Raw genomic sequence first — 13,334 nt, 5'->3', positions numbered from 1 at the left:
TCATTGGCTTGGTATAGTCCATTCCCAATATGAAGTCCAATTAGATCAATGTAAGTGTAGAATGCAATAATAAGTTGGGGGCTGTGGGGGGAAACAGCCAAGAGTGACAGCAAAAACCTTAGGGGTGGCCAAGAGAAAAAAAAAAACATTAGCAAAAGTCTAGAATACTCTGAAGGAGTTAGGTGTACTCTATTGTCAAATTTGACATCTACTTGTCCTGCATATGCAGGAAAGTTCATGATGCAAGGTATACCACATCACGTGTCAAACCTACCTTTGGAAATTGTGGCCAAAAAGTTCAACCTTGCGTGCATAGGACTATAACACATTTTCCCACATGCCTTTGGGGGAGTTCAAGTGTGTTATTGCAAAATGCAGCTGACCTTGGATGGTTTATGGGCATATGAAGAGAGGAGATTGTCAAGCACTAAACAGCCTGTACATGCCAGAAATTCCTACAGCTCCTTCAACGATGCTGTCTGCCTCTTGGCATCATCTCTGATGAGTTTTCTCATCTTTTCATCAATGTAGGAGGGATGTCCAGATAGGATGGCTATCTTCATGATGACTTGTTCCATGGTATATTTACCTTGGAAAATGCTTTTGTACCCTTCTTACTAATTATTTTTTAACAATGAGATCCCTCTAATGCTGTGAAAGCTCTCTGTAAACTATGGCTTTTACTGTAAAATGTAACTGCAACAATGTCAGCAAAAGCCTACTGAAACATCTGAACTTTATTTGGGTTTAATCGGAGGAACTTGGCATTAACATGAATTTGAAGGTGATTGGTTGACTCTAAACAGGCACATCCTCATAAGAGGGTGTGCACACTTGTGCAACCACATTATTTTTACTTCCCCTCTAAAAAAGATCGTCTTCAAATGAGTTGTACAGGGTATATGTCCCATTAATGGTGGAAAAGTATTGAAATTATATTGGTTCCCCCCCAACACACACCACAAAATCCTGGCATTTGAACATGGGTATGTAGACTTTATCCACTGTATGTGCCCTGTGAATGACTGCCAACCAGTCCAGGGTGGACTGCGCCTCACTGGTAATGTCAGTCTGGATGGGCGACAGCTCACCCGTGACCCAAATGAGGACAAACGCTATAGAAAATGGATAAAATATTTTGCTCAGCTTCGCAAAAGAAATGTTTCTGTAACGAATAGGCCACTGACAATTACACGTTCATGTAAAAAAGCCCACATTGCTGTCATTTCCAAATCTCTCAAACCTACCCCACATGTTGTGTGCTTTGGCCTGTGCACCTTTATATTCTCCAACTGTCGAGGAAAAAAGGTCAACAAAATATAAATACACGACGACAGTAGGCCTACTGTACTGTACAAAGTTTTGCTACGTACGTTTAGAAGAGATGCATTTTTTGCTTCTTCCTTGATAGATTTCAGCAGGTAGTCTTCAGAAAGCACAAGGGATGCTGCAAAGAAGGCCACAAGCAACAATATTATATCAATCCTAAAATTATTCATGGTTTAGAACCCAAACACGAGCTGACAATGTCTGGGCCTAGGTGCATGTAGCCAATTCCTCCTTAATTGCGTCCTAGTTTTTCATCTACAACCTTACAGTTATCCCACCGAGCAATCCAAGGTCGCGTTTGTCACTAACCTCCTCCGCGGCAAAGCAGCTAAATGGTCCACCGTGTTATGGCACAACTCTTCCCCGCTACTCCAGTCATTCGATTCATTCTCCGCCGAACTAAAGAAGGTCTTTGAACACCCCGTTCAGGGCAAAGAAGCCACCCACCGACTCCTTACGCTCACTCAGGGCGCTAGTTCCATAGCGGCCTAATCTATTTAATTTAGGATACTTGCAGGTGAATGCGGGTTGGATGACGCTGCGCTGAGTGAAATCTAGCTTAATGGCCTTAAAGATGAGCTCGCTGCCCGGGACGAGCCCTCCTCTCTTGAGGATCTCATCACACTCACCGCCTGCCTTGATAACATACTGCGAAGCGAGAGAGAGCATGAGAGAGGGGGGTCCGAGCGCAGAAGATCCCTCCCACCATGAGCACCGCGCCGTCAGCATTTCACCAGCCTTCTGCACCTCCGACTGCCCGTTCACCACCCCCTACTGCACCTAAGGAACCCATGCAAATTGGTCACACCCGACTAGATCCCCAGGAAAGTCAGCGTCGTGTCATCCAGTGGCTGTGCGTTTATTGCGGTCAATCAGGTCATTTCATTGCCACTTGCTCCCTGCGACCAAAAGACGAGGCTCTCCACAGTCTGAGAGTGCCGTGGTGACCCAATCCACCATTTCCTCCAGCTCTCCCTCCCATATGACCGTACCTGCTTACATTCTAGGTTCCGCTCACAACACACCCCAAGTTGCCCGAATTGATTCCGCTGCAGACGATAGTTTCATTCACAAATGTATAGTACATCAGCTCCAACTACCTCTCCAACCACTTCCATCCCCCAAAGAAGTCACAGCCCTGGATGGCCGAGTCATCTCCCCTGTCACCAACCAAACACTGCCATTCACCTTGCTGATTTCCGGAAATCACTGCGTGAACATCTCTCTTTTTGTTATCCCATACCCTGAGACCCCATTAGTCTTTGGTATTCCCTGGCTCAAAGAACATAAACCCACCATAGACGCACTTAGCTATCACCAGATGGAGCCCCTCGCTGCCACTCACACGGCCTGTTCGCTGCTATACCGCCCTCTGGTAAACCACCACCATCTGCCACGCCGGTTGACCTCTCCCGTGTCCCCGAAGAATATCATGATCTCGCCCCTGTTTTCAGTAAAGACCTGGCCATTTCTCTGTCCGCCCATATGACTGCGCAATTAATCTGCTGCCGAGGGCCCCTCTTCCCTCCAGCCATCTCTTCAACCTTTCCCGACCTGAGAAAAAAGCAATGGAGGACTATATCCATGACTCTCTGGGTTGCGGACTCATTCATCCTTCCTCGTCTCCAGTAGGGGCAGGCTTCTTTTTTGTTGAGAAGAAAGACATCACTCTCCGTCCCTGTATCGACTACCGTGGACTCAATGACATCACCGTGAAAAATAAATCACCGCTTTCCCTCATTTGAACCCCTCTGTGACGCCCAGATATTGACAAAATTGTACCTACGAAATTCCTACAACCTCATCTGTTATCCGAAAGGGGGATGAATGGAAAACTGCTTTCAATACCCCTCTCGGACACTTCAAATACTTAGTCATGCCGTTCGGATTATCCAACGACCCCGCAGTCTTCCAAGCCTTCATCAATGACGTCCTCGGTGATATCTTAAACCAGTTTGTCTTTGTTTACTTGGACGACATCCTCATTTTCTCCCGGTCCCCCGAAGAACACCACAGTCATCTATGCCCAGTCCTCCAGTGCCTCCTCGAAAACCATCTGTACGTCAAGCCCAAAAAATGCGAATTCCACCTCTCCTCTGTACATTTCCTAGGCTACATCATTGCCCAGGTACAATTGCAACAACACCCTACCAAGATCCAAGCAATCATTGACTGGCCCATTCCACCCACCCGTAAAGAACTACGTTTCCTCGGATTCGCCAACTTCTACCGCCGCTTCATCTGCAATTACAGCAAGGTCGCAATCCCCCTCACCAGCCTTACATCCACCAGTTCCCCCTTTCAGTGGACCCAGGCAGCATCCCAAGCTTTGGTTGGTTGGTTGGTGTGAATGTGAGTGTGGATGGTTGTTTGTTTATATGTGCCCTGTGATTGGCTGGCGACCAGTTCAGGGTGTACTCCGCCTCTCGCCCAGAATCAGCTGGGATTGGTTCCCGCACCCACACGACCCTAGTGAGGATAAGCTGTACGGAAGATAAATGAATAAATGAATGTCAAGTAAAGTTTGTTTGTATAGCCCTTAATCACAAATGAGTCCTCGAAAGAATGTCTGTTCTTCTTGATATGCAAATGAACCACTGATTCTGGACCCGAAGATGCTGCCGTCGATGCTGCGCCATGCATCTATGAACCAGTTGCTTCATCTCTCCGATATAGAGGTTGTTGGACTCCTCACTACATTGCACAGTCTAAACAACAATGCTGAGTTTGAAATTTGTCCTTGGGGTGAACCAGATTTTGTCTGAGGGTGTTGGTGGGTTTGAAATTCATTGGTATATCATGTTTGGAGAAAATCTTTTCTCTGACAAACCAGCGAAGTAGGGGACCACCATATTTTGCCTCCTGTTTTGGTCTTTAGGTTCAGGTGTAGTGGATTTTCTTCTCTTGGGGGATTTGACAAAGGCTCTCTTTGGATACCTAAAGTTAGTACGAGCCTTCCTGATGTGAGTCTGCTCCTTCTGTCTTTCGTTGATTGTGGTTTTCTCTCCGCTGCAGTCAAACTTATCTTTATGGGAATGGGTACATGTAGAGGAGGAGGAAAACGGGGAGTAGTCAAAACATGGCCAGGACACACATAAGTAGTGTGCTGACTAAGAGCTATGGAACAATCAAACGAGAAGGTTGTATAAAAGTAATATGTGATATACTGTATATGAATCATAAAAGTTTCCATATCAAGATCCCCCCTTTTGATAATATAACAATCAACTATTAATCACACAAGGAACATTACTAAACATTACTAAACACTAAGTAACCAAAAATTGCTAAAATAGCATGGCGCAATCAAAATGATATAACAGTATAACATGTATTTACAAAACAACCTCACAATCATCCAGAACACCTGAGGTTTAAGAATAGCCTCCATAAGCGGGTTGTAAGGCAGACATGCAATGAAGTTAGGAAGATGAGTCACTGAGAGGAAAGGTCAGGAAAATGCCGCTCAGTAGCGGGGGAAATTGTCAGTGGGTCACCTGTGAATAGTGACCAGAAAACAGGAGTAGGCTCGAGTCTTGTTACAGCCGTTCACTGACTACATCAATGGCCACAGTGACGAGGATGCATGTGAACAGCGACTTCACATCAAAGGATACCATGTGTGGCTAAATGGAGGAGAGTCGAGAAAATTGACTGACAGGCCACCTGGGCAATTGAGAGCAGCCACGGGGCATGAGAGGGGAGCTCCCAGGCCAAGCAGCCATCCAGCCCGAGGGGCCAGACCTCAGGAACACCACCATGAAGCTAGTGAAAACCCACCTCCCCACCGTTTCTATGACTGCCAGGTCCCCCGACTAGCAGTTATTGGCCCTACCCTGTGTATCAGTGCCCCCCTGAGTGGTGTGATGCATTAAAATCTTTTTCAGGAACTTACCTGCTTATTTCAGCAAGACTATGCCAAGACACATTCTGCATGTGTTACAACAGTGACTAGACTGGCAGCAGTCCAGACCTGAAACCATTGAAAATGTGTGGCAAAATATGAAGTGCAAAATACGACGATGGAGACCCCAGACTGTTGAGCAACTAAAGTTGTAAATCAAGCAAAAATGGGAACGAATTCCACCTACAAAGCTTCAATTAATGTAGTGTTTTCAGTTCCCAAACGCCTATTGAGTAATGTTCAAAGGAAAGGTGATGTAACAGTGGTAAACGTGCCCCTGTCCCGGCTTTTTGGAAATGCGTGCGTCCGTGTGTGTGTGTGTGTGTGTGTGTGTCAACACTGAAATATTTCATAACCTTTTTTTTTTTAAATATAATTTTGATATAGCTTATAGCTAACAAAAACCCCATTCACCATCCCAAGAAATTGAATATATGATCAGAAACCTTATTCAAATTGGCCTTCTGAAAAGTATTTTCCCATGTTTAATGAATCTGTACAATACTTTGAGTTTTACTTTTTGAATTGGAATAATGAAATAATTGAATTTTTCTGTATTCTATTTTAATGAAATACACTTGTGTTGTGGTACCTCTCTTGACAGTCTCAATCAAAACAGAAACAAAAATATTATCGTTATAAATGCAGAGTTTTGTGATAACGCTATAAAGTCATTTGATTTTTTAACCTAATGCGGTGGACAGTGCCATCCTCAGGTAGTTCTAATAACTGTCAAAGGATACTAACCCTAACCCAAAAACTGAACTCATACAGTATTGTTGTTGTTTTAGCGATACAATTAACCACATGAAATATAATCTTATGTGGTGGTCAATTGGTTAAATTACACCCATCTTGGCCAATATGGGGCATTGAGCGACCTTCAAGACTAATGGACTACACCCTGAACTGGTCGCCAGTCAGTCGCAGGGCACATATAGACACGGACAACCATTCGCACTCACATTCACACTGCCACTGAGTGGGAAGTGATCTCACGCTGCCCGCACCAAAGTCAGGCGAGTGCACTACTGCACCATCAGTCACTTCCTGAAACTCTACCAAGACATTTTTGACAAAAATCTGCTTTGATCTACGAGGATGAAAATGAAACAAGGGTGGACATTTCAGCAGGATAACATTTTGTCCTTCCATTGATATGCTTGGACACAGCACACTGTGAACAGCCAGGCTCCTTAGCTATGAACCTTTGTGGCTTACCCATCCTATGGAGGGTATCAATGATGGTCTTTTGGCCAGTTGTCAAGTCTGCAGTCTTCCCCATATTGAACCCAACTGAGACAATTGAACCAAACTGAAGCAATCTCTCTCTCTCTCTCTCTCTGTCTCTCTCTCTCTCTCTCTCCACACAGTGCTGTGAAAAAGTATTGCCCCCTTCTCAAATTTGTATTTTTGCAACTTTGTTAGGATCATCAAACAAATGTAAATACCAGACAAATATAACCCAAGTGAACTTAAAATGCTGTTTTTGAGGGAAAAAAAAAAAGTTGAGAAAAAGTAATGGCTCCCTAAACCTAATAACTGGTTGGGCCATCCTCAGCAGCAACAACTGAAATAATTTGTCAGATATTTACATTTGTTTGATGATCTTAATAAAGTGGGGCAACTATACAAAAGTTACACCTAATTAATTATATCATCTCCTAACTGTGGCCTTTGGCCTTTCGGAGCACAAAAGTTTGCCCAAGACCCATCAGATGCATCGGATACGAATAGTGTACAGTGCACACATCAAGGTAGTTGAAAGTGGATCTAGATCGCATTGTGCGCCCACCTCGATGTGGACCAGTGGGTGCAGAACGGCATCAGAGGCCATCAGCCAATGAGAGCGGTCGCAGTACTTCGGCTCCATGCGCCATTTTAGCGCGTCCACCGCCATCCGGTAAGATGGTCTCCGCGCTTTGTCTCCGCTGACTGGAGTTGCTACGTTTATTCGGGGACTTCTGTCGCTTTTCCTGGGCCAAACATCGCCAGCCAAGCTCCTTCTGACCTGTCCGCGCCGAGAGCAAACGCGTCTTTGTGTATCGGGAAATGACGACCGCGAACAGCAGGTAGAAAAGGCTCGTTTGAATGTGTTTACACAAGTGTGTTGTGCATCAATTGTACTGTAGTGAGCTATCGTTTGCTAGCGCTACGCCGAGCCATCCATTAGTGCTTGTTGGTATTTAGCTAGCTAGGCTAACTAGCCCCTACCGGCAATGTTCAACTTATTACAAATGCAGGTTCCGGTATTCTCGTGCATGTCTCAGAATGGTCGCCGGATGTAGTGGGATTATTTTAAGCCGACTTTGTAAAACGGACTCTTATGACAATGGCTAAATGTAGTATCTTCTATGTAGCGTAGTAGCGAGCGCCAGTCAGCGTTCAGCGCTCCGGTTCCTGCCATGATATCGTCAGAGGGATGCAAGGCCCCGGGAGCATTGCATTTTTCGGTGCATGCCCATGCGTTGGAGCTGGCATGCACCGCTGGGAGGGGTGATTGGGCGGGGGTGGGGTGCAAGGTTGCCAGGGCAACTTGGGGATGGAGGGCAAAAAGAAGTGGCTCTGCTCGCACCGCTGCTACTGAACCTCCGATCTAGTCTCAATTTGGCGTCGCGGGCAAGAGTTGGTGTGTTTTTCAAAACATGTCAAGTTGAAAATGAGTAAAGGAACTCATGCAGGAGTCTTGTGTCTTCGGCTCACGCCGTTTTTTTAATTATTATTTTGTTTCCCCCCGCGATTAACCGTGGACCTTGTCAGTGCTTGTGGGGACGAAACGACTACAGAGTTGATTGTAGAGTTTAGCATCCACAGTAAACTGATGCGGCCGCGCGTTGTCAAAGTGGCAACACCGACATGTATACTAGTAATTATTGATTACATACAAATGTTTTTTTTAAAATTCTATAGCCTTCTTTAAATGCTTTTCATCAAAAGACAACGCGGTGCCTTGCCAGTTAATTCGTTCCATGACCACACATTTATCTCAAAACAAGTCAAATCTGAACTCATCTTTCCCCATTGGAATGGGTGGAAATGCCTTTAATCTGAGGCAGCATTGCTCCTTCTAATGTGCGAACCTTGGCATTTTAATAGTCATACAGACACAAACAAAAAGGTTTCATGATGAAGTGACTCAGTAAACTGCAATGATGTTTGTCGTTTTCACAGAATAACAAATAGACACCAGTGTATTGTTATACTGTCTTTCTAGTAGGGCAAAAAATGATTAATTTTTTCATCCAATCTCGATTATACCACTTTTTTAATATTTTTTTTTAAATAGCTGGATTTAAAGCATCTGTACTGAAAACTAAAGAAGCTAGAGAGTAGTTTGACATTTTATTAACGACTTTGGTTAACGACACTCCTCAGTCAATATTTAAAACAATAACCCCAACATAATATTGGCATACTACGCAAACAGGGATCTCATTTGATGTGTGTCCTGTGTCACAGAGGCACAAAAATGAGCAGGAATGCATAAAACATCATCAATCTGCATCCACAGGTACACAGCATTGCTTACGTACACTATACGTACCCTCCAACCCAGATACATGCTACACTCGTTGTCGGAGACCACTCTGGAAATCAGGGAGTTCGAGAAGAATGAAAATTCACCCGAATGCACAAGGAAAACCACTTAACTATCAAAGTGGAAACAAAAGGTCCACTTCTCGAGTGTCGTAGCTCCGGACGCAATGAAAAACAGCACTGGCCGGCCACTGAGTGGGTGCACGTCTTGTTTACAATGGGAGTAATCAAATGCAGTCAAATAAAAGAATACTGCATACTAAAAGCTTTTACAGTATTACGTATGAGTAAAGTAAATTACGTAGCAATTGCTATACTAATGGAACTAAGTTTAGACCCCTTGTTTTCTTTAGTTGCTTGTTCATTTGTAATGTCGGGTGCAACTCAAGGTACATTTAGTTGGAAAAATATATCAATGACAAGGAAAATAGTTCATAAGAGTTTAATTTATGCGCTGATATCTAGCTCTAGGAATTTTCTATGGTTTACTTGACAATAACCAAAATCATTAAATAATACAATTAAGCTCCCAGGCAATAAAATGAACAGGCAAAAGAAACAAAGGTGGTGTAATATTTTTTTGTCGACTGTATATATCATACATGTACTCCATAAAGTTTTTTTTAATGTACATACAAACACACATTCATCATATAATGTATATATGATCATGCAAGTGTTTATCTAATGATTTAAAAAAAAAAAACGTTAGGAATGGGCTAATTCCATTATTGCATATTTTTTCAAGTTTATCTTAATTTTTTAAATTGATTTAAAATATAAGTATTTGAAGTTGTCAGTTTTCATTCCACTGCATTTTGATTTTTTCCGTGGTATTGTTTCAATACCGGTATCGATGTACTTTATGCAGGTATATTATTGAAGTCAGAATTTTGGTATCGTGACATAACTAAACAGTTAAAATCTGCAATATATCCCGTATCCCGTGATGATAAATTGTTGGGACTCACTGTTCCAGGGCTTGGACTAATTGTTTCCATGACGTGCACCCCGGCACTCACACGGGTCTCAAGTGCAAAATGATCTACGAGCAAATAAGGCAAACAAAATAAATGTAGAAAAATATGAGAAATGTTTTTTCTCAACAGTGCAGACCTCCACATAGATGCTGTTTGTTAGCGTCTATGCCATTTTGCTTTGTGTGGTCGCATCAAGGTAGCAGACTTTCAGAGTGATGTGGTTGTTTTGAATACACGTGATGCTCTTTGTTTTATGTTTAGTTTTACAGTATACTTCAACTGGGAGTGGTAATAAACAGCTCAATTCTCATTTTTGAAGAATATTTCAATATGTGCTGCTGCTTGTTGTAAAGCTTGTTGTTTACTGCTATCATCTAGCACTCATATCTAAAAAATTTGCCTTCAAGTCAAAGCAAAAAAATTGCCCTAGCGCCATCTTATCTCTTATCTCAAAAGATTGGTAAGTCGGCTCACTCGTAAGTCAAGGTACCACTGTAATTGCGTTGCATTCAGACACTTCATTTGATACACTTGATTAACGCTGTCTGACAAGTATTAAGATCATGCATTTGTAATTTCTAATTTGCTGTGGCATAGACAGTATTGGGTAAGCTACATGGGAAATGTAGTTATTTTACATTAAATGTAGCTTAACTACACTGGAGCCACCCACCAGAGAAAGCAGCCAAGTAGCAAGCCAAGCTACAATATAATGTCAATTCATGCCTTTTTTTCAAAAGCGGGACAGTGCAGAAATAGACAGTGCTGAAAATCCACAAACGTAAATTGATTATGATTCAGTAACTGGTTTGGTCTGTAACATGTCAGAAAAAAGGCAAACATTATGATTCCCCCACTCACACCCCCGAATGAAAATGTTTGCAAAAGTCTTATTTTGATGAAACACATAGATGATCAGTCTGCTTTATTATTATAATAAATATAATTAATTATCAATATTTACTGTTGAGGTTGAAATTCCGAGGATGTGGACAGTTTTAAGGTAAAGCCTCAAAACGATTAATTGATTATCAAAAAAAACATTATCGATTAATTTGATAATTGATTGGTTGTCTAAATCGATTGATCGTTGCACCTCTATTTTGGTTATTCAGAGCGCCACACTCTGGGAGTGCTGGAGCGCACTCTGGCCACTCTGATTGGGGAGACAGCGTCAGAGCGTCAAGCAGGACGCTGTTCAAGCGAGTCATTCAAGCAAGGTGGTTGATGGTCGTTCGTAAATTCAAAGAAAGGGAGCGCGCTCTGCCTCACAGAACACTGCATTCTCAGAGTAGAGTTAGGGCGGCAGATTGAATTTCTGAACATTCCCTGAGTCGTGATGACTAGCTTAGCTGGCGATTGCTGTGTTAACTTTGGGACTTACCTTAATGCGGGTCCATAAATTTGTGCTGGACATCTTGGATTTTGACAGTAGTTTCTTTTTGGGGTTGCACAGTTAACACCGGAACTGTGAGGACTCTTAAGTAACACAAATTTGAGAAATGTAGTAAACTCGTAACGTCGCTGCTGCCTGACACTGCATTAAGAACGCTGCAATTTAGGCCTGTCACCATAATTACTATATGAACTTATCGCTTGATAAATGGAATGGACACGATAGTTTTTCCGGACTCGATAAATTGTCGTTGTTGTGGTGAGCAGGCGCGCAAATCACGCATTGAGCTGACATATTTGTTGTGTGTGGTAGTCCCCTATTAACACAAACACGGGAAAGCAAACAAACACTGTTTATTCAGTAGTTGACTACAGCGGACGTCAACATATATTTAATTGACTGGTGAAGTGCTCGTCTTCACCGGACCAACCACACAGTCTTGCAGCTCGAGGGCGGGCCTTATTTTTCATGCTTTCAGAGGCATAAAAAAGCATCGATATTATTGTTGATCGTGATAGTTTTTGGGAAAATATATCTTCTTAAAACAATTGTTATCATGACAGGCCTAATGGAATTTATAGCGTTTTGACAATGGTAATCTTTTATCTTTGTAGGATTCCTGTTGCATAGTCTGACTTTTGTTGCAGGCTATTGGATCCCATTAGAAAATGCAGGAGAATATTACCGTTTGTATGTTATTACTGCATGTTTCTGAAGTTTATAAAAAGGCGCCATGCTGACAAATGCAACACATTTGTCAAGGTTTTCAGAATAACATCACTTCTCCCTGTAATCTTATTTTTCAATGCCTTGCTGCCATTATTTGATGTCTTTTGGTATTTTAAGAGAGGGATGTCATGTTTGTTTCCCAAGCATAAAACACATTGACTGTTTCTTCAGGTAAAATGAGTCTACTTATTCCTGAATCCAGTGAAGACCAAATGGAAGAAAATACAGAGGAGGTAGTTCTTCTTCCTTTCTTCTGTTTTGGTTGTTGATTAGGTTTTGTGTGCATAATGACTAGAATTTTGATGCCATATAGTCCAGTTGAAACTTTTTTCCTGTTATGCTTGCAGCCTTGTAGCTCAGCAGAAACAACACTCTCCTCAGCTCGTAGCAAGAGGTAAGCAACATTTTACTTAATGTAACAGTCTTCTCAAACACACTCCTGTTTGCAGACCTACAACATTTTTTTTTGCTCCCACATTATAGGAAGCCCACTACAGCAGCTAAGGTTACTGGACAGAATGACTCTGGCAATTCCGATGACAGTGACAATGAAGCGGCTACCTCTGACAGTAATGCAGGCAGCACATCCAAAAGTATGATTTTATTTTTTATTTGAATTATTTGATTATGATGTTGTGACTGTAGCTAATCTGATCTTGCTCTATTTGTTCCAAGGTACTTTAGTGTTACGGCCTGCAGGAAGTGAAAATAAAGGTACCGTGAAGTTCAGAGTGGATTACAAACAGAAAACTTCAGGTAATTATTTGGCATAGAAGTGTTTTTGTGTGGTAATAGAGCACAGTCTAAGCAAAACGTTTTTTTTTTTTTCTTTTCTTCATTTTACTATAGGTAGTTGGTACAGTTGTATACCATAGAAAACTGGACTATTTCATTAAATTGAAACCATCCATCCATGTTCTTCACCGTTTATCCTCACTAGGGTCGCGGGCTGCTTGCGCCTATCCCGGCTATCTTCGGGCGAGAGGCGGGGTACACCCTGAACCGGTCGCCAGCCAATCGCAGGGCACATAGAAACAAACTATCATTCGCGCTCACATTCATACCTACGGGCAATTTAGAGTGACTGAAACCAGAATTCTAAAATGCATATAAACACTTTTTGTTTTTGTTTTTTTAATGTTTCAAACAAAAAGCAAGTCACAGTATTCTGCCTACAGATGACACCCTGCAAAGGAAGATCAACTGCACAGCCTGTGGAAAACAAGTTAACCAGTTTCAGCGCAGCTCTGTGTATGAGCACCCTGCTCTTAAAGTGCTTATTTGCAAGGTATACATTTTTCACTTATTTTTTCCCCCCCACCATTTTATTGAGGCTCTTGTGTGATAGTCTTACCTATGATCTCACCTTTCCGCTAGTCATGCTATAATTATTACACAAGTGATGACATCAGTAGAGACTCTGATGGAATGGACGAGCAGTGCAGGTAAGGCAAATCAA

At 42.4% G+C, this 13,334-nt stretch overlaps 1 protein-coding gene across 3 annotated transcripts in view; it reads left to right on the top strand.

The window, feature by feature from the left end:
• Positions 1-7,128: 7,128 nt before the first annotated feature.
• Positions 7,129-13,334, top strand: part of atrx (ATRX chromatin remodeler) — a 63,148-nt gene continuing 56,942 nt past the window's right edge. Inside the window, exons 1-7 of one of the 3 annotated variants that reach the window (XM_061787246.1) lie at positions 7,129-7,305; positions 12,047-12,108; positions 12,223-12,269; positions 12,359-12,468; positions 12,551-12,631; positions 13,054-13,163; positions 13,253-13,320. In XM_061787246.1, coding sequence (XP_061643230.1) covers positions 12,052-12,108; positions 12,223-12,269; positions 12,359-12,468; positions 12,551-12,631; positions 13,054-13,163; positions 13,253-13,320 — 473 coding nt within the window. In that variant the 5' untranslated portion in view covers positions 7,129-7,305; positions 12,047-12,051. The remainder of the gene's footprint in view (positions 7,306-12,046; positions 12,109-12,222; positions 12,270-12,358; positions 12,469-12,550; positions 12,632-13,053; positions 13,164-13,252; positions 13,321-13,334) is intronic. The other 2 variants (XM_061787243.1, XM_061787244.1) reach the window with 2 other exon arrangements.

Source organism: Phyllopteryx taeniolatus, chromosome 10 (genome assembly GCF_024500385.1).
Source record: "Phyllopteryx taeniolatus isolate TA_2022b chromosome 10, UOR_Ptae_1.2, whole genome shotgun sequence".
NCBI classification, from domain to species: domain Eukaryota; kingdom Metazoa; phylum Chordata; class Actinopteri; order Syngnathiformes; family Syngnathidae; genus Phyllopteryx; species Phyllopteryx taeniolatus.
The sequence above is the reverse complement of the archived record's forward strand: the minus strand, read 5'-3'. Positions and strand labels throughout refer to the sequence as shown.